Genomic DNA, 20,295 nt, shown 5'->3' with positions numbered 1-20,295 from the left:
GACCTTATTGGACCGGTCTTTCTACAATCAATATCTAAAGCATTTGCCCGTAACCCCATTTGACGCCTTGCAGATTTGGGGTGTGAGCGAGGGTGACTACCCGTACGATGGGTACCTATCGGTGAGATTGGAGTTCTCGGAGGGTGATGTGGGAGTGTCGGAAGCTATTGAGACGTTGGTGTTGGTGTGTCCTGACCTGGTGGAAACCGGTGGTGCTGCCCTCCTGGTGGGGACTAACTCCCCTGTTGTGCGACGGCTCCTGGGAGCTTGTAAGGAGAAAGGGGGGGAAGACTTTCTGGAGACCCTCTCGGTGCATCCAGTGTTTCGAGCAGTGTTCGCAGAAGGGGTTGCCTCCCAAGGGCTGGACCCAGAGTGTAAATGAGGGACGGTGTGGTGTACGCAGGCGAGGCCCAAGGTGATCCGACCCGGGGAGGTAGCACTAGTGATGGGGACCCCCAGATTCCCAGGAGTTCCGACGGGAGAAGCCCTGTTAGTAGACGCCCCAATCGATCTTGAAGGGGAGACACGATTTCCGGCGGGGGCACTGGTGAGGCCCGAAGTGCAGAGACCAGGGGTGGTACATGTGAGGCGTATAGCTATAAGTTTCAGGAACACCACGGCAAGAGAAATCACCTTTAAGAGGGGAATGCCGCTGGCACATCTGTTCCCGGTGACTGTAATGTCCAGCGCACCAGTGAGGACCCCTAACGGGGAGGGATCGGAGCATCGAAGGGAGCTGACCGCTGAAGCCTTTAACTTCGGGGATTCCCCTGTGTCGCCGGAGTGGAAACACTGGCTAGTGGAGAAGATGCTGAAGATGGAAGCTGTTTTTTCTCGGGGCAAGTTTGATGTTGGCTGTGCCAAAAGCACTCGCCACACCATCCGGGTGACGGAGGACACCCCGTTCCGAGAGAGATCCCGGCGGCTGGCTCCGGCAGATGTTGAGGACGTGCGACAGCACTTGTGCAAGTTGAAGGAGGCCGGAATCATAGCTGAGTCTCGAAGTCCTTATGCGTCCCCAATAGTGGTGGCACGGAAGAAGAATGGGCGAGTGCGCATGTGTGTTGACTACAGGACGTTGAATCGGCGAACTGTCCCTGATCAATATACTGTCCCAAGAGTCGAGGATGCGTTGGCCTGCCTGAGCGGTGCGAAGTGGTTCAGTGTGCTGGATTTAAGAAGTGGGTATTACCAGATCCCGATGAGTGCGGCCGATAAAGAGAAGACCGCTTTTATCTGCCCGCTGGGGTTCTTTCAGTTCGAACGAATGCCCCAAGGCATATCGGGAGCCCCAGCCACCTTCCAGAGGCTCATGGAGAGAACTGTGGGGGATATGAATCTGTTGGAGGTGCTGGTGTACCTGGACGATTTGATAGTGTTTGGATCGACTTTGGAGGAACATGAGGAAAGGCTGTTGAAGGTGTTGGGCCGGCTTAATGAAGAAGGGTTGAAGCTTTCCCTGGACAAATGCCAGTTCTGCAAGTCGTCGGTTAACTACATTGGCCACATCATTTCGCGAGAGGGAGTGGCTACTGATCCAACCAAGATAGAGGCCGTGACCACCTGGCCGAGACCCCAGAAAGTGGGTGCTCTGCGCTCATTTTTGGGGTTCTGTGGGTATTACCGGCGATTTGTGAAAGGATACGCCAAAGTGTGTCACCCTTTGACTCAGCTGTTGTGTGGCTATCCCCCGGTGGGGAAGAAGAGGACGGGGAACCAGAGGCAGAACGCTGGAGGATACTGGAACCCGGCGGAACCTTTTGGCTCGAGATGGGATGATCGATGTGAAGAGGCGTTCCGATCTTTGAAAAGGTCCCTGACCCAGGCCCCGTTGTTGGCTTTTGCCAATCCCCAGAAGCCATATGTGCTGCACATGGATGCCAGCCGAGAGGGTCTCGGGGCTGTTCTGTACCAGGAGCATGGCAAAGCATTTGAGACCGGTAGCCTTTGTCAGCCAAAGCTTGTCGCCATCGGAGAGAAACTATCCCACTCACAAGTTGGAGTTCCTGGCGCTGAAGTGGGCGGTGGTGGACAAGCTGGGCGATTACCTGTACGGAGCCAAGTTTGAGGTGAGAACGGATAACAATTCTCTCACTTATATTTTGACCGGCGAAGCTGGATGCCACAGGACATCGGTGGCTGGCGGCCTTGTCGGTATATGATTTCAGCCTGAGGTACCGCCCCGGAAGCAAGAATGTCAATGCGGATGCATTGTCTCGTCGGGAGCCGGGGTAGGAGGAGAGGGATGAGGAGTGGGAGAGTGTCCCTGCCCCTGGAGTGAAGGCGATGTGTCAGTTTGCTATCACCGTGAAGGCCGAGGGAAGAGGGAGGCTGGAACGAGCCGTGGACCATTTGGGGGTTTTTGACGACGCCATACCCCTAGTTTACTGTGACCTGACTGCACTGGGGACTAAACATTTGCCGGAATTGAGTCCGGGGGAAGTGGCAACTGCTTAGCAAAATGACCCGGGCATTGGCACAGTGTGGAGAGCGGTCGAGAAGGGGGATGGGGCGTTGGCTGAGAAGGCGAAACACCCATGCGTACCTCTGTTGAAGGAGTGGTCTCGGTTGAAGTTAAAGAACAAAATCTTGTACCGGGTAATGACGCCTCCGGACCAACCCCGCTGTTGGCAACTGGTCCTGCCGGAGGAGTATCGCCAGGCTGTACTCCAGGCCTTACATGATGATTCTGGACACTTGGGGGTGGAAAAGACATATGGATTACTCAAAGACCGGTTCTACTGGCCCCGGATGAGGGGGGACGTTGAAGAATACTGTAGGGGATGCTGTCGTTGCATCCAGAGGAAGACCCTGCCAGCGTTGGCGGCTCCACTGTCGCACTTGCAGGTGCGGGACCTCTGGACCTGGTATGTATGGATTTCCTGTCGATTGAGCCTGACACCAGCAACACCGCGAATGTCTTAGTCATCACCGATCATTACACTCGCTATGCTCAGGCATTTCCCACTAAGGATCAGAAGGCGACGACAGTGGCGAAGGTGTTATGGGAGAAGTACTTTGTGCATTACGGCCTTCCCAGGCGAATCCATAGTGATCAGGGGCGGGACTTTGAGAGCCGCCTTATCCAGGAATTACTGACTATGCTTGGGGTTGAGAAATCCAGGACTACCCCTTACCACCCACAGGGAGATCCTCAGCCAGAGAGATTCAACAGGACCCTGTTGGATATGCTCGGGATGCTGGAGATTGGGCAGAAAAGCAGGTGGAGTCGTCATATTGGACAATTGGTTCACTGTTACAATTGTACTCGCGATGATGCTACAGGGTATTCGCCCTATTATCTGATGTTCGGGCGGGAAGCGAGGTTGCCCATTGACGTGTGTTTTGGAGGTGGAGTGGGTGAATTTCCCGGGAAGTCCCATCTAAAGTACATGTCCGACATGAAGAGGGAGTTACAGCGGGCGTACGAGTTGGCCGAGGCGGTGGCTACCAAACAAAATCAGAGGAATAAGATGCGGTATGATCGAAAGGTGAAGTTTGTACAATTATTACCGGGCGACCGGGTCCTTTTACGGAATTTGGGACTCCCTGGTAAGCATAAGTTGGCAGATCGATGGGCAGCCAGCCCCTATGTAATAGAGAGCCAGATGCCGAACCTGCCAGTTTACCGGGTGAAACCTGAGGATGGAAAAGGGCCTATCAAGGTACTCCATAGGAATCACCTGCTGCCACTGGGTCAAGCGGTGCAGGTGGATAAGGAGCCCAATTGGGAGGTTACGCCTAGTACAAGGACTCTGCGAGGGCGCGGAGAACGGGAAGAGCCCACTGCTGAAGAGCGGGGACGGGTCCCTCACCCGGGAATGGCTACCGATTCAGAGGAGGACGACTCAGATGAGTGGGCCCTGTTCCCATTCGCTGGTGCTCCAGTACCAGGAGAGGAGGCTCCTGGCCCTTCCCATACTGAATTGGGTGAGAGGAGGGAAGGTCTTGAGGGTCAGATGGAGAGGCAGCCTACATTGGTGGGAGAGGGGGTGGAACCCGAGTGTGAGCCGGAGAGATCTCAGGTGAGGGAGGACCCCTGTGAGGAAGGGGGTGCGGGTCTGTCAGGTAGACCTGGGGTGTCCGAGACAGTGGGTTCGCAGGTGACGAGGGAGCCCAGTGGGGCAGAAGGGGTATGGAGATCTCAGAGGATTAGGCGCCCCCCCCCCCCAGAGTGGTTGACATATGTGGTACCGGGAGAACCGAGTGTGATTTCTACTGCTCTGGGTAGTTATGTCACTGCTTTCTGCACCTGGGTTGGGTTTTGTGTGTTGCAAGAAGCTTTGGGGAACTCTAGTAATGCCATGAGGGCATGACATTTGCTGGTGGGGAGAGAATGTACAATGTCCTGTGTATGTTACTCAAAATGGCCTCTTTGGTTTGTTACAAGTAGGAGTGCTTCTTTGTCGGATAAGTGTTTCACTTTAGAATGGCTGATATGGTAGTTGTATTCATTTGTTAATCAATGGGGAATGTTATTGCGTCTTGTGATGCTGGGAACTTGGGGGAGGGGTTTTCGCGGGTTTTTGGTGTGAGGAGGAGGCCAAGGAAGACGCTGAGGAAGGTGGACGTGTGCTGGACTGCTCGTAAGACCACCGAGGTGGTCCCAGGTGCGACGGCCGGATGGGTCAATTGGTTCGTTGATTGAGCTCCAACAGGTGCACTAAACAGACTGAACTTTGATAAGTTGGCGCCTTTTGTTTTGTTTTTTCCCTTGTATATATATATATATATATTGTATTTCCTACTACTCTTTTAATTTTAGTAAACTCTTTAAAGTGTATTTCATAACGGTATTGTGGGTTTGATACTGTTGGCGGGCGCGAGGCATAAAACTTGATTCTCACAGCACCTGCGTGTACGGGAGGTGGGTTGTTGAGTGGCTGGATCTCCTTTTCCCCTAGACATATACCAGCCTGTTGGGTAAGTGTTACACTATGGAAAAGAATCTTGGCAATTGTAGGGATGACTTACAGTGGATTGAAAAGCTTAAGCATTTAGACATTATGAAAGAGGATGTGTTGAAGCTTTTGGAAAGCATCAAGTTGCTAAGTCTCCGGGACTGGATGAGATTTACCCCAGGCTACTGTGGGAGATGAGAGAGGAGATTGCTGAGCCTCTGGCAATGATCTTTGCATCATCAATGGGGACGAGAGAGGTTCCAGAGGATTGAAGGGTTGCAGATGTTGTTCCCTTATTCAAGAAAGGGAGTAGGGATAACCCAGGAAATTATAGACCAGTGAGTCTTACTTAAATGGTTGGTAAGTTGATCCAAAAGATCCCGAGAGGTAGGATTTATGAACACTTGGAGAAGCATAATATGATTAGGAATAGTCAGCATGGCTTTGTCAAAGGCAGGTTGTGCCTTACAAGCCTGATTGAATTTTTTGAGGATGTGACTAAACACGTTGATGAAGGTAGAGCAGTGGATGTAGTGTATATGAATTTCAGCAAGGCATTTGATAAGGTACCCCATGCAAGGCTTATTGAGAAAGTAAGGAGGCATGGGATCTGAGGGGACATTGCTTTGTGGATCCAGAATTAGCTTGCCCACCAAGACAGAGTGGTTGTAGATGAGTCATATCCTGCATGGAGGTCAGTGAACAGTGGTGTGCCTCAGGGATCTGTTCTGGGACCCTTACTCTTCGTGATGTTTATAAATGGCCTGGATGAGGAAGTGGAGAGATGGTTTAGTTTATTTGCTGATGACACAAAGGTTGGGGGTGTTTGTGGATAGTGTGGAGGGCTGTCAGAGGTTACAGCGGGACATTGATAGGATGGAAAACTGGGCTGAGAAGTGGCAGATGGAGTTCAACCCAGATAAGTGTGAGGTGGTTCATTTTGGTAGGTCAAATATGATGGTAGTGTTAATGGTAAGGCTTTTGGCAGTGTGGAGGATCAGAGGGATCTTGTGGTCCAAGTCCATAGGACACTCAAATCTACTGCGCACGTTGACTCTGTGGTTAAGCAGGCATACAGTGCATTGGCCTTCATCAACTGTGGGATTGAGTTTAAGAGCTGAGAGGTAATGTTGCAGCCATATAGGACCCTGGTCAAACCCCACTTGGAGTACTGTGCTCAGTTTTGGTCACCTCACTACAGGAAGGAAGGAGAAACTATAGAAACAGTGCAGAGGAGATTTACAAGGATGTTGCTTGGATTGGGGAGCATGCTTTATAAGACTAGGTTGAGTGAACTCAGTCTGTTCTCCTTGGAGCGACGGAGGATGAGAGGTGACCTGATAGAGGTGTATAAGATGATGAGAGGCATTGATGATGTGGATAATCAGAGGCTTTTTCCCAGGAATGAAATGGCTAGCATGAGAGGGCACAGTTTTAAGGTGCTTTGAAGTAGGTACAGAGGAGATGTCACGAGTAAGTTTTTTATGCAGAGAGTGATGAGTGCATGGAATGGGCTGCCGGCAACAGTGGTGGAGGCAGATACGATAGGGATCTCCTAAGAAGCTCCTGGATAGGTACATGGAGCTTAGAAAAATATAGGGCTATGGGTAACCCTGGGTAATTTCTAAAGTAAGTACATGTTCGGCACAGCATTGTGGACCGAAGGGCCTGTATTGTGCTGTAGGTTTTCTATGTTTCCGGCAAGGTGATGTACCTTTATAAACAGATGTTAGAAAAGCAAAGCATGCATGTGCTCAGGCAATGCACCTACAGTCCCTGAGTATTCTGGCGAAACTTCCTCGTACTGAGGGGAGTAGCTGTTGATCTTTCTGGTGACCTGTTGTAGTATGCAGCCTGACCATGAGGGCTTGCTCCCAAGCAATCCATTGAGTAGGAGGCGTATCCTGTGCTGTACATGAATAGCAACACCAACTACAATTTTGGAAAACATATTGCAGCTGAATTATTTTCATGAACAACCCATTCACCAAAACTTTCACAACCATTGCGGGCTCTACTTGATAATAGTGATCAATTAGAAGCCTCTGTAAAATAAAATATTGCAAACCTAATTTATAAGTCAAAGTAAACAATTTTGCATTTAAATGTCAACTATTTTCATTTAAACATTCTCTTTCAGGTACTATCTTAATCTGGTGACATTTGCCACTTGCTGAGCGTTGCCTTTGATTTGCAGTGAATTATGCAGATGACTCTGGCGGATGATCTGATCAGTGCAGGGCCTTGATGGGCTGCATTTGGACTGTAGTCTGATCTGACTGGCTAATGAGTGACAGGAAGGGCACTGTTGGAATGGCTACAGTGAATCTGAAACACTGTTATACTGAGGAGCAGCATCAGATTTGTGCTCCATGAAGCCACTGCTGACCCTTGTGAGATGTACCTCACTGCACCTCATAATCTGCCAGAGGATGGGTCACACAACTGTGACGCCCTTTGATTGCTGCTATTCACAGCAATGATAGCAATAGTCTGAGTTTATGTGTTGGTATTCTAATCTGTCACTGCAGCAGGCAGATGTTGGACATCTTGACAGACAGACAGACAGACGTACTTTATTGATCCCGAGGGAAATTGGGTTTCATTACAGACACACCAACCAAGAATAGTGAAGAAATATAGCAATATAAAACCATAAATAATTAAATAATAATAAGTTAATCATGCCAAGTGGAAATAAGTCCAGGACCAGCCTGTTGGCTCAGGGTGCCTGACACTCCGAGGGAGGAGTTGTAAAGTTTGATGGCCACAGGCAGGAATGACTTCCTATGTCGCTCAGTGTTACATCTGGATGGAATGAGTCTCTGGCTGAATGTACTCCTGTGCCTAACAATGAAACAGTTCAGAAACAGTTACAGTTTTGCACAGCAATACATTAATAGCGCTGTTGTCAATCTTCTGTTCTGGGTTTGATGAACTCCAAATTTTGCGGAAAGGCTAATTCCAGGTTGGAGTTGCACTCCTCAATTATTCTTGACATTGTACAGTATGCTGGCTTTTTGATGGTTCTGTTTACGCACCAAGTATTTTGTTTGTACATCCATCAACCTTCTCTGTTCAACTTCCACAACAGAAACTTCATCTAAATCATCTTCAGGTAGAACTTCTGTGTAACTTTGTCCTGAATAAAGTTGGTCCCTATACAGGCCTTTTCTCTTGCCCGAGGTGTAGGTAATTGATTCTTGACACCTATTCAAGTACAATCTGGGAAGTTGTGTGGCATTTGAGTTGGAACAAGTGATACTCCTTTAGCTTTAAACACATACAAATAAACTGGATGAACTCAGCAGATCGGGCAGTATCCGTTGAAAGGAGCAGTCAATGTTTTAGGCCGAGACCCTTCATCAAGACTAATGAAGGAGGGGACAGGGGACATATAAAGAAGGTGGAGGGGGAGGGTGGAAGGTGCCAGGTGAAAAACCAATCAGAGGAAAGATCAAGGGGTGGGGGAGGGGAAGCAGGGAGGGATAGGCAGGAGAGGTGAAGGAATTTAAGGGGAAAGCACTACGGGTAGTAGAAGAAGGCAGAATCTTGAGAGAGGTGATAGGCAGCTGGAAGAGGAGGCAGAGTGCAAGTGGGATGGGGGAAGGGAGAGGGAGGGTGTTACTGGAAGTTGGAGAATTCGATGTTCATACCAAGGGGCTGGAGACTACCTAGATGAGGTGTTGCTCCTTCAACCGGAGTTTGGCCTCATCATGGCAGTAGAGGAGGCCATATATGGACATATCTGAATGGGAATGTGAAGCAGAGTTGAAGTGAGTGACAACTGGGAGATCCTGTCTGTTGTGGCGGATGGAGTGTAGGTGCTCGACGAAGCAGTCCCCCAATCTGCGTCGGGTCTCGCCAATGTAGAGGAGGCTGCACCGGGAGCACCAGATGCAATAGATTACCCCAACAGACTCTCAAGTGAAGTGCCTCACCTGGAAGGACTGTTTGGGGCCCTGAATGGTGGTAAGAGAGGGGGTGTAGGGACAGGTGTAGCACTTATGCTTGCAGGGATAAGTACCAGGTGGGGAGATCTGTGGAGGGATGTGTGGACCAGGCAGTTGCGGAGGGAACAATCGCTGAGAAAAGTGGAGAGGGGTAGAGAGGGAAAGATGTGCTTAGTGGTGGGGTCCTGGTGAAGGTGGCAGAAGCTGCGGAGGATAATTTGCTGGATCCGGAGGCTGGTGGGGTGATAGGTGAGGACAACGGGAACACGGTTCCTGTTGTGGTGATGGGAGGATAGGGTGAGGGCCGAAGTGCGGGAAATGGAGGAGATGTGGGTGAGGGCATCATTGATGACGGCAGAAGGGATTCTTAAAGAAAAGGACATTTGGGATGTCCTGGAACGGAAAGCCTCATCCTTGGAGCAGATGCGGCGGAGACGGAGAAACTGGGAATAGGGAATAGAATTTTTGCATTTGGCAGGGTGGGAAGAGGTATAATCAAGGTAGTTATGGGAGTCAGTGGGTTTATGGAAGATGTCAGTGGACAGTCTGTCTCCAGAGACGGAGACTGAGAGATCGAGAAAAGGGAGAGAAGGGTCCGAGATGGACCAAGTGAATTTGAGGGCTGGGTGAAAGTTAGAGGCAAAGTCGATGAAATTGATGAGCTCAGCATGGGTGCAGGAAGCAGCACCAATGTAGTCGTCAATGTATCGAAGGAAAAGTTGGGGAGCAGTACCAGTATAGATTTGGAGCATAGACTGTTCCACATAACCCCCGAAGAGGCAGGCATAGCTGGGGCCCATGTGAGTGCCCATAGCTACACCCTTGGTCTGAAGAAAGTGGGAAGACCCGAAAGAGAAGTTATTAAGTGTGAGTACCAGTTCCGCCAGTGAGCAGTGTGGTGGTGTTGGGGAACTGGTGAGGTCTATTGTCCAGAAAGTAGTGGAGGGCTTTGAGGCCTTCTTGATGAGGAATTGAAGTGTATAAGGATTGGGCATCCATGATGAAACTGAAGTGGTCGGGACCGGGGAACTGGAACCCGACCTGCTGAGTTCATCCAGCTTGTTTGTACGTGTTTAATTGACCACAGCATCTGCAAGTGTACTTTGTGTTTACTCCTTTAACTTTACTCTCTGTTTGCTCACTTACCATGACCTGGAAAGGCATGAAGATGGAATTGTGAGCAGACTTCTCTAGGGTCAGTGGCAATCATTGTCCTTTTGCCTCTCACCAGAAAATCAAGTCATTTTGTCATTTTGCATGATCGATTCTGAACAGAGAAAGCTCAACATCAGCTTTCTTTTAATAAAGATGTTAAAATGTGTTCATTTCCTTTTGGAAATGATTTGAGTAAATGCCAATGGATCAGAAAGACCCATTGTTTCAGTTAAACATGAGAGGTACATCCAGGAAAACTATGCTGGTGACCTTTGTTAAAGTGGATGTTTCTCCACTCCAACTGACAGAAAAATACAAGGCCAAGATTTACTGTGTAAAGTATTAAGCAACTTGAGGCAAGACTAGCTGTAGTTACGCTTTCGTGAAAGTTGCACAGAAGCATCTCATTCAATAAATAATTACTGGGATGCATTGAATGGTATTAAATTCTGATACATGCATAGAGGATAAACTAATTTTGACTTTCTGAGGAGGTTGAAGAGACCTGGATTATGCACATCATTACTCATGACATTCTGCAGATGTACGGTACAGAACATCCTAACATCATGCTGTATCACTGCATGATACGGAAACCACACTGTGGTGGATAGGAAGGCTCGACAATGCCCAATTGCCCAGCGTATCTCTGACACTAGCCTACCCGCTGTCAGGGACACGTATACAGAAAGTTGCAGAGAAAAGCCAGCAATATCCTGAATGATCCCACCCACCCTGCTGATGCACTGTTTGTCTCACACTCATCAGGGAGGAGACTACATAACATCCACGCCAGGACCACCAGACTCGGAAATAATTACTCTCCCCAAAACATAAGGCTGATCAACATCACCCAGTAGCCCACACCAGTACCATTACTTTTTCATTTTCTATCAGTCACCTTATTTTCACACACCCCTGTGTCTTGTGTTACTTTAATCGTACTATCTATATAATCTTATGTATTTATATAATTTTATTGGTGTTCTTAATCTTATGTTTTTTTTGTGCAACAATGGATCTGGAGTAGTAATTATTTTGTTCTCTTTTACACTTGTGCACTAGAAATGACATTCAATAATCTTGAAAATTAGTGTTTTGACTATTTCTGTCTAATTATACTTTTTAAACAATATGATGCATCTTAATAAATTCCAAGCTAACCCCCAACACAGAAAATTAACCAATGCAAATATGAAGTTCTAATTCTCTCGTGTTGGAGACTCTGAAACTAAACTCCATTTTTTTTTACTCTCTACCTCAATTTTTCTTTCTTGGTTTCATTATTTTTCCGGCTCCCTATTTCACTCTCTATTCTTCATTGAATTCAACATTAGAATTTCTCAGAATCGAGGTCGTTCATTGAATAGTTGCTGAGTTAAGGATGCACTTGCCCTGTAGAGGATGCTCTACTGCTTCCATTCTCACTTTCCAACATAACTTTTCACAGCAATTAAATGAGTAAGAAAACACCTAGTATATGGTGGGCAATGTTTGCCTGCTAGTAGTTTATGGGCCACGGTGCAATGTTTTTTTTTACATTTCAAGAGTGATTCAGTAGCTGGAAAGAGGCTTATGAGATCTTGAAGCAAGGAAAACATCACATAAATTGCCATTTTTTCTTAAGTTCAAGTCCAAAGTTTCAACCAAAATATCATTTCAGTGGGGGCAGTGGTAGTTGCAGTTTAATCAAGTTTGCTGACAGTATAAAGTTGGATGGAAAAGTACACTGTAACAAAACAGCAAGAGACAGCCTATGAATTGGCTTCCACTTCTTATCCCCTCTCCACCATCCCATGTTACTTCACTCCTGGTGAAGGGTTTCGGCCCAGAACGTCATCACTAACTCCTCCCATAGATGCTGTCTGGCCTGCTGAGTTCTGCCAGCATTTTGTGTTTCTATGAATTGGGGACCATTTCAGTGACTGGGCAGGAATGGGATTGATTTCCATTAACGTGGGAACTGTGGACTTGGGGATTTAGTACAAAAAATAGAAAAGAAGATGATTTTGGACAAAATGATGAATAACCAGACTCTATATTCAAAGCAATTCATACACTCTTGTGCACAGGTGTTAAAGTTGACATAATGGACAGAAAGGCATTATAAGGGTAAATCATGTATGAACCTAACTCAGAGTTGAGCTACAAATTTAGGTCCTGTGCATTTAACTATCTAGCAGTACTGTGTACTATTTCAGTCATCTTCCTTGGGAATATACTTGCCTTAATAGATGTGCAACAATGAATCATGAGATTTACTCCTGTCTGTAGAGGAGAAGTGAGGAGGGTTTGTCCTATGAGGAAGAATTGGTTAACACTTATCAAGTTTAGAGGACCATGTAATCTTATTGAAATGGAGATCATAATTCTGAAGCGATGAAGACTCAGTTTCTCTTTCTGCCTCACCCGTGAGATGTTTCTAAAATTTTCTGGTTTAGTTACTCATTTACACCATCCGCAGTTCTTTGATTTTCAATACATAGAGGTGGTCTTGCTTGGTTTGATTTAAAGGAGCTTATTAAGCATAATGAATTTTACCTGCTGAGAAAGAAAAGACTGACAACCACTTTGAATTAAGTACTTTGATTGATTGCTTCACTTTTCTTCCATCATTTAGTCAACTTTGTCTGGTGTGCTATGCCCTTTGCCAATGATTCATCACAAAAAGTTTCCCAAGTGCTTCCCCCCCACCCCCCACTCCCCTGCCACCAACTCCCTTTGGAGTTAACTATGTTTTATTTTGAACTTTTACCAATCTGTGACAGTGCTGACAGTGAATTGTAGAAACAGAAGTGTACCACAGATACTAAGGTAAGGGGACAGAACAGGTGTAGGTTCATAATGTGTTAGTAGTTAAGATTTGTGAATATAACTATGCACCTTCCTTAAATGCAAAGCAAAATCTGAGATATCTACAAAGCAACAAGGAAGCATTTACAATTCTTCAGATGTATGATATCATAAAAGGCAGCATCTAGACAATGCTGTTGTGTGTTAAATCTGGAGAGAATTGGCTTAGTTCTGAAGATCATTTATATTTTCTGCATGCAAGTACTAAGCGTACTCATAGTTACATTGCGATTTATATCTACATTTTTTAATTGATTACGTTCTCTTCTTTGCAGGACTTCCCAGCATATTCCCGTGTGAGTCCCATACACCTAACAAACGGAAGTCCCCGTACTTGCCGAAATCCTGCCCTGGGTGCTATAAGCCCAGATGGAGCCAGAATCGTCAACAGACGCAGGTAAGATGGCACCCCAGATAATATTTTGTTTCTGAAATGAATACTTTCTCCTTAGGATTACAGTTTTACATTTTTATTCACAGTGCACAAAAGAAATGCTATGTTCTGTACATCTTAATTACCTAGGAGAGCAGGCAGTTGAAAGAGCAGCACATATAATTTTGGTATAATTAATCTTCCAGATTAAAAAGTAACAATTTAATTCTAATGCTCTGCTATTAACCCTACAGTTCTTCATCTTTTTAACCAATTTTATTTGTTTATGTATATTGGAAAAAAAACATTATTTTATAATGAAGGAAGCATGGTCAAAATGCACACTGATTACTGATGAAGGTGATGATGCCTTGAATACAAACATTTGGATACTTGCACCACAGCTAAGAAGCTTCTGAGTCTTAGCATCATTCAAGCCTTCCGCCTCAAGTTCTACAGCAAAACCAACTGTATGACACCAGTTCAGTTCCCTCCGTCAGCAGAATTAGGGCCGTGGCAAGGTTAAAATTTGAAATGATTGATTTACCACTCTGAACCCATTACGATCACACTTTACTTCTACTGCTGTGAAGAAGCTTCTCGGTGCCCACCTGAGAGGGCCTCATTAATCATAGCAAATTGCAGTTTTATAATTCACTTTGTGATTCAGAGCAATTTATAGAGTTCCCTGTAAGGAATGCATGCCACACCTCTTCTGCTCACAGCTTAGCAGTCAACAGAATGAAACTCAAAAAAAAATAAATCTGAATTATTTGCTTTTGACCAGGAGCAGCCACCTCTAAATAAAATGTTAGGGAATAACCTGGGAATTGTCATCCAGGTATCCATGATAATGTCCAAAAAACCCACCTCTACACAACATTTCTGAATTGACTTTCTTGCAGCCATTTTTGTAAAACATTAACCCTTTTCAGCCCCCTGGGAAATCTGTGAATCAGGTGCTTTATTTACTTGTAAACTATTATCATCACTGTACCTGTTCAAGTGAACTGTCCAAAATGAACATATGAACTCTGTTTGGCAGACGAGTGAGTTGCAGGGTAACCTTTTTGATTGTTGCAAATTTATTGAGGTATTAATCCAGATTAGGCTAAAACTAATTTCAATTCCATGAAGGAGTTTGGCAAGCACACTACTCTGTTTCTGCAGAGAAAATTAATTCTTCTAATCTCATGGTTGCCAAATGCACCCTCCCTAAACCATCACAGCTCTAAATTGCTCCAAATGTGAACTAATCAGTTTCCATTCTGGGCTCCCCCTTGCAAATCTGTTATGTTGTTTTCCCATGCATATTGTCTACAATCAGTTTAACAATCATTCCAGATAACAACTTTCTGAGGCATTGTCTTAATTTTTTATCTGTCTGGATTTGTTCTCTATTAAGTCTCGTTTCTCCATCTCTATGGATATTTCAGCCAACATTGTGCTTACCATCTTCTCTTCCCAGGAGGAGAACTGAGCTTTATACCACCAATGCACAGCTTCTTAAATTTTCATCTGGAAACAGACCTTTAGTGCATGTTAATTATTTTGTAATCTAATGTTACTAATATGGTAATTACAATCCTACAACTATCTGATATAGCACTGAGCCAGTTGCAGTGGAGTGCCTATGTACAGTATGAATCTTGCCATTTTAATTAGGCTCTGCTGAAAGTGGGCGAGGAATACCAGGGAGCCTCCTGATATTTAAAGACCCAATCAGAAACAAGGAAGTTTAGATCAGTGATGTAGATATTAGTTCCTTTGTTAAATTAAAATAGAAGGTATAATTAACATCTGTCCATACTGAAGGAGTTGCTTGTTGATGTGCTAGATATCCTTAAACATTTCAATAATTTCAGGTCAATATTTGTCTATCCTTCCCTTTTTTCTGTCCCCTCCATTTAATCCATCTCCACACGAGGAACATTGCAGTTTTGGACATCTAGAAAATTCTTCTGGTTGATACGTGAGGAAATTCACATCAGTAAAAGCAAGCAGACTCATGTCTAAGTCAATCCATTCTTAATATCCCTCGCACACTATTCCCTTCCTCTTGATAAATTAATACATTCTAACCATCCTTTAGGAAATTCTTGAATGCTTACATCAGCTGCTGCCAATATATATATATAAGCAGGTGAGAAAAAAACACTGCAAATCTGAAAAATACTTGTTATTACCATTCATCATCTAAATTTTCAATCAATAACCCGCTGTGTAAATTGAAATGCTAAGACTCTTAACTTATTTCCATACAGCTGGGCACTAAATATCCTCACTGCAAAACTGTCTAGTGTTGTTACATCAATCAAAAAGAAAAATTGAATACAGTAGTGGAGTTTTTTGTAGAATAAAGATTAGTCACTCAATAATTATTTAACTATTATTATTCCAATGTGAGATTTTGGAGAATAAAAATGATTCATTCAATGTTTATTCAATAATCATCTATTCTGTCAGTTTCAGGAACTGATCACATTTTCACTGCTAATGCTGGGATGTGTTCTGATATTTATTGCAGCCCATTAAGTTATCCAGCATTCAACAGATATTCTTCTTCATCCTTGTCATCTCAAGCATCAGCTGAAGTTAGCAACATCACCGGGCAGTCTGAAAGCTCTGATGAAGTCTTTCATATGCAGGTATATCATGTCTTTTATAAATAAAAATCACCGTAACCATTTTAGTAAACACCCTTTCATTTACGCAGGTAATCTGAGTTAGTAAAATACCTGCTATGCAATGTTGTTTCTGTAAGTCTCAGAATGTTCACAGCACTACAATTGATGAGCAGGAGCACCTTGCAGGTGAGGTAATGATAATTTGAATGAATCAGCAGCAGCTTGAGTTCCATTCCCATGGAACCTCTGTATGAAAAGAATATTTGACCATATTGCACTGTAAAAATGCCACACTCCATCAATATTTTAGAAGTTTTGGAATTCAGGACATCTTTTAATCATCTTTTTTCAGCTCAGATCCTATGATCATTCCAGTATTCAGAAACACTAAGAATGCTTAGTGTTTATGCCTGATGCAATAACACTGGGGGAAATATTAAATAAAAAGCACTCTTTTTAGACATTTCTTCTCTTTCAAATAATAAACTTGATTTTCAATTTTAATTGCTGCTTGAGTATCTTTTCTCCAGAAATATGAGCACAGTATTATAGCCTGTTATAGCCTCCTATCCCTTCAACTCAGCTACACTGAATTTGGATTTCCCTTCAGGCTATTTTCTGTTTTCTTTCTTATTTTCAGATATTTATCTTGAAGCATTCTGTATTCCTTCAATAATTCATAAGTGTATTCTTGAAAACAGTCATTCTAGTGAATCTCACACTTGTATGCTGTAGAAAATACTTAATGCGCTGCGAGGTACTGTTTTTTTACCATATTGTTATTAACAACATTCGTCTTGTGATGTAGCACTCATTAATTTTATTTTAACTGTTCCTAAGTTTATCACTCAACCAATTTATGAGTTATCAAACACAATATTATTTATGCTTTAAATTAAAAGTAATCTTTGTATATATTTTTAAATCTGGCTTTCATCTTTCATCCGGATGATTTTTATCTACTTCTTAAGAATGGACTGGCTGTCCTATGTTCAGAACCAGGTATATATGCCTGCACAAGAATGGCAGCATCTGTTTTTAGCATTGAATTGTTTAGTAAGATAATTATATGCTGCTCTAGAACAGACTCCAGTAATTTCAACTATAATTGAATGTGGCTTCATTGGCTAGAATTTCCTTGGCCAGCCAGGGCAACAGTTGTTGGTTCCAAAACATCTCCTTCAGTTTCTGGGAGCAGCTGGTAATATGATTTGAGATTTTATCATTCGGGGAAGGGTGGGATAAGAAATGAATGCTGCTGGAAAGGTCTGTTGCTTCCGGTAATTTAAAAGGGTAGGCAGTCTTTAAGGAATTTCTATGTGCTGATGACACTGATAAGGTGGCAGAAGTTATTTGAACTGGCAATCTAGCAAGCTCTCAATTGTTCATTCTACTTTAATTTTCAGAATATTTTCAGCAGTGAACAAGTTGTGGGCCATTAGCACTTGTGCTTGGCCATGTAAGAAAACGGACTGTATGATTTCATTATACTATCGTACTGCTTAAGTACTTCCTATTTCAGTGACTCATTCAGTTGGAAGTGATGCTATGATAGTGTGATGCTATTACAGCTCAGAGAGTCTGAGTTCAATTCTGGCATCCTCTGTGAGAAAGCTTGTATGTTCTTCCTGTGTGCGCGTGGGTTTCCTCAGGGTACTCCAGTTTCCTCATATAGTCCAAAGACATTCTGGTCAGTAGGTTGATTATTCATTGTAAATCATCCTGTGATTAGGCTAGATTTAAGCAAGTGGGATGCTGGACAGTGGGGCTTATTGGGCCGGAAGGGTGTGTTCTGCACTGTATCTCCAAATAAATAAATTAAAATAGTGAAAGATGGCTATGAAAGTACTGGACCAAGTCTAGAAACACGTTTAACCTTGTTGAGGTCCCATCCTGGTGCTACACAACAAAAGCAATGTTGGCCCTGGAGGGATCAATGGTGGATTCAAGATCCACCTTCAAAATATTGCAAAGAAACCAAAATCCAAAGTGGCCATGACCAGGAAGATGGCAGGAACCAAATGGGGTGCTAACCAGTCAGTTGTACGAACATCTAGCTGAGCACTATGTTTCTCAGTTGCTGAATATTGAGCACTCACCTGGGAGAAAAGTGCTCACACAAACATCATCAATATGCAGCTCAGTATTTCTATAAGAATAATCTCAGGACGCTAAAGTCCACACCTGTCCAGTGGCTCCTGACAGTGAGCAGAATAGCATTCCCAGAGATTCGTAGAAGAGCAGCTTCAGCATGTATCCAAAATACATGCAACAACATTCCAGTTTGTAAAATCATTGAAAATGTTCTCTGACTTCCCGGCTCAAATCGCGAAAACCTTTCATAACCTTGAAGAAGTTTGACTCCTATGACGAACACACTAAATGGTGGCGTTGTCCCACCCGGCGGAGATGTGATTGATGACCCTACCTCACTCTTCCTGAGCTTTACTACCACTACCAGAAAAAAATGGACAGCTGCAAATAGACTCAGATGTTAACATCCCAAAATAGCTCAAACACTACGCCAATGGGGTGCCCAACAAACCCCAGCTTTCCTCTTGGCTGCCTCAACCCAGTATGCTCTCCACCTGGTTTAAAGATGCCCTGTCACCAAGATCTGAGGCGGCTTTGCCGCGGTCCATCGATGTGGCCGTGAGCTGGAGGAGCGGCTTGACAGAAGCCAATTAGGAGTGTGAAGAGAAAACCAGTCATCCGAAACAACAATCCTTCTGATAGGAACCTTACACAAATAATAGCAGCATTACTGCATGTCCAATAATGAAATTATCTGAAGTGACTCACATCAAGTGCCTGGTGCAATTCCAGAGTAATACAAGACAACCCACACAAAAAAAAATCACATTTCACTCCATGCAAAATGTGTTGACAGTTGCTTAGTCCTGAGACAGTAAGCAAAATGCAAATATAACTTTAACCTCCAGAAGTCTAATAGCTTTGACAGCAAGGTAGACCAGTGTGCACAAGACTCTGCTGCCTCTCAAGTTTTTGCTGATTACGGTACTTCTCATTCCCAAGGTAAAAGAAATGACTGCACAGAGCCCTGCTTTGCAGTGGTTGGTGACCCACTCATGTCTAAGCTTTTTCTCTCTTAGATCAGTGACTTCTGTATATTGTGTTTTTATCCCTTCAAAGCAAAATATTGTCTTTAGTAATAAATGCATTGTGTACCATTTGTAGGCAAGTCCGTCTACCTCAAGCTTAAGCTCCACACATTCAGCCTCCCCGAATGTAACAAGCTCAGCTCCATCCAGTGCTAGAGGTATGTCTACTCAGTTGCCTTAACCACACTTATTTTTTTATTCAATCTGAAAGCACTAGGTCAATTTCTTTGCTGAAAGTTATAAAATGTGCAAGGCTATGATAATTGTCAAATAATTTTGAGAAAATGTTTTCTTACTATGTATTGTAGGTTCCCCATTGCTCTCTGATAAGCACAAACATACAAGAGAAAATACGTGTCTTTCTCCCAGAGAACGGCCCTGCAGTGCCATTTATCCAATTTCCTTGGAGCCAGCACAGGTAAGCAGACCACGAGAAAAGGCCAGTGTCAGCACTTCTTACGAATAAGCCAGATTGCAAACACACATACTCAAACTTAATAAAGCTAAGTATTTCATGATTTTGCTAAACTGCTAATATGGATGAGTAAAGTATGTGAAGTGAAGTGGATCAACTCCATTCAGAATGAAGCGTTTAGGCCATGGCAAAGTTGTATCAGTGTCTACTTCAAAACAAATTGAAGAGAAAGACCATGTACTGTATCTTTCTTTTATTACTCCCCACTCTTCATGTCCCTGAAAAGATTCCAATTTCGTTCATTCAGAACTCCATTCTGCATAATCTTTATTTGATTAGGCTCCCCAACCAGATCTCACTCTTCACCTTTGACCCTTAGAAGTTATCAAAATGTCTACCCTCAGTAGCCCTGGCTGCTTCTTGGTCTAGCCAAAATCTTAGCTCCCTTAACTCTAAACACGGCAGACTTGAATGGACATGGAGGACAACTGGTTTGGGCACTCACCTCCTCATTTGGTTGAATCATATAAACATTGTTCAACCCTGCTGCTATATACCAGACCAGGCCTTGTGGAAACCAAATATGACCTCTGGTTCTCCAGTGTCACCTGCCCACCTCTCAAAAAACAGTTAGTTTGGATTAACCTATTGTGATAAAGGTGCACTTTATGTTTTGAACAGAGAGTAGAAAGCAGTGGACTTAGTAACAAGATGGGATGGAGGTGAAAGTTATTTGTCAACTCTGAACTGAGAACTGAACTGTAACAAGATGACGTGTGCAGACCAGTGTAAACACTGAATTGCACAGCCTTGGGATTGGCACTGGAGACACCAATCATCCACCACACCACCAGGGATAGGTTCCTCGTCCTCATCCACCAACCCACCAGGGGTAG

At 44.2% G+C, this 20,295-nt stretch overlaps 1 protein-coding gene across 1 annotated transcript in view; it reads left to right on the top strand.

The window, feature by feature from the left end:
- The window catches only part of dock4 (dedicator of cytokinesis 4), a 370,374-nt gene that overhangs the window by 328,464 nt on the left and 21,615 nt on the right, over positions 1-20,295 (top strand). The window contains exons 45-48 of the mRNA XM_059978246.1: positions 13,138-13,259; positions 15,763-15,883; positions 19,061-19,142; positions 19,293-19,402. Of these exons, the coding sequence (XP_059834229.1) occupies positions 13,138-13,259; positions 15,763-15,883; positions 19,061-19,142; positions 19,293-19,402 (435 nt within the window). The remainder of the gene's footprint in view (positions 1-13,137; positions 13,260-15,762; positions 15,884-19,060; positions 19,143-19,292; positions 19,403-20,295) is intronic.

Source organism: Hypanus sabinus, chromosome 8, assembly GCF_030144855.1.
Source record: "Hypanus sabinus isolate sHypSab1 chromosome 8, sHypSab1.hap1, whole genome shotgun sequence".
NCBI lineage: Eukaryota > Metazoa > Chordata > Chondrichthyes > Myliobatiformes > Dasyatidae > Hypanus > Hypanus sabinus.
Note: the sequence above shows the minus strand (reverse complement) of the source record. Positions and strands in the feature narration are given on the sequence as shown.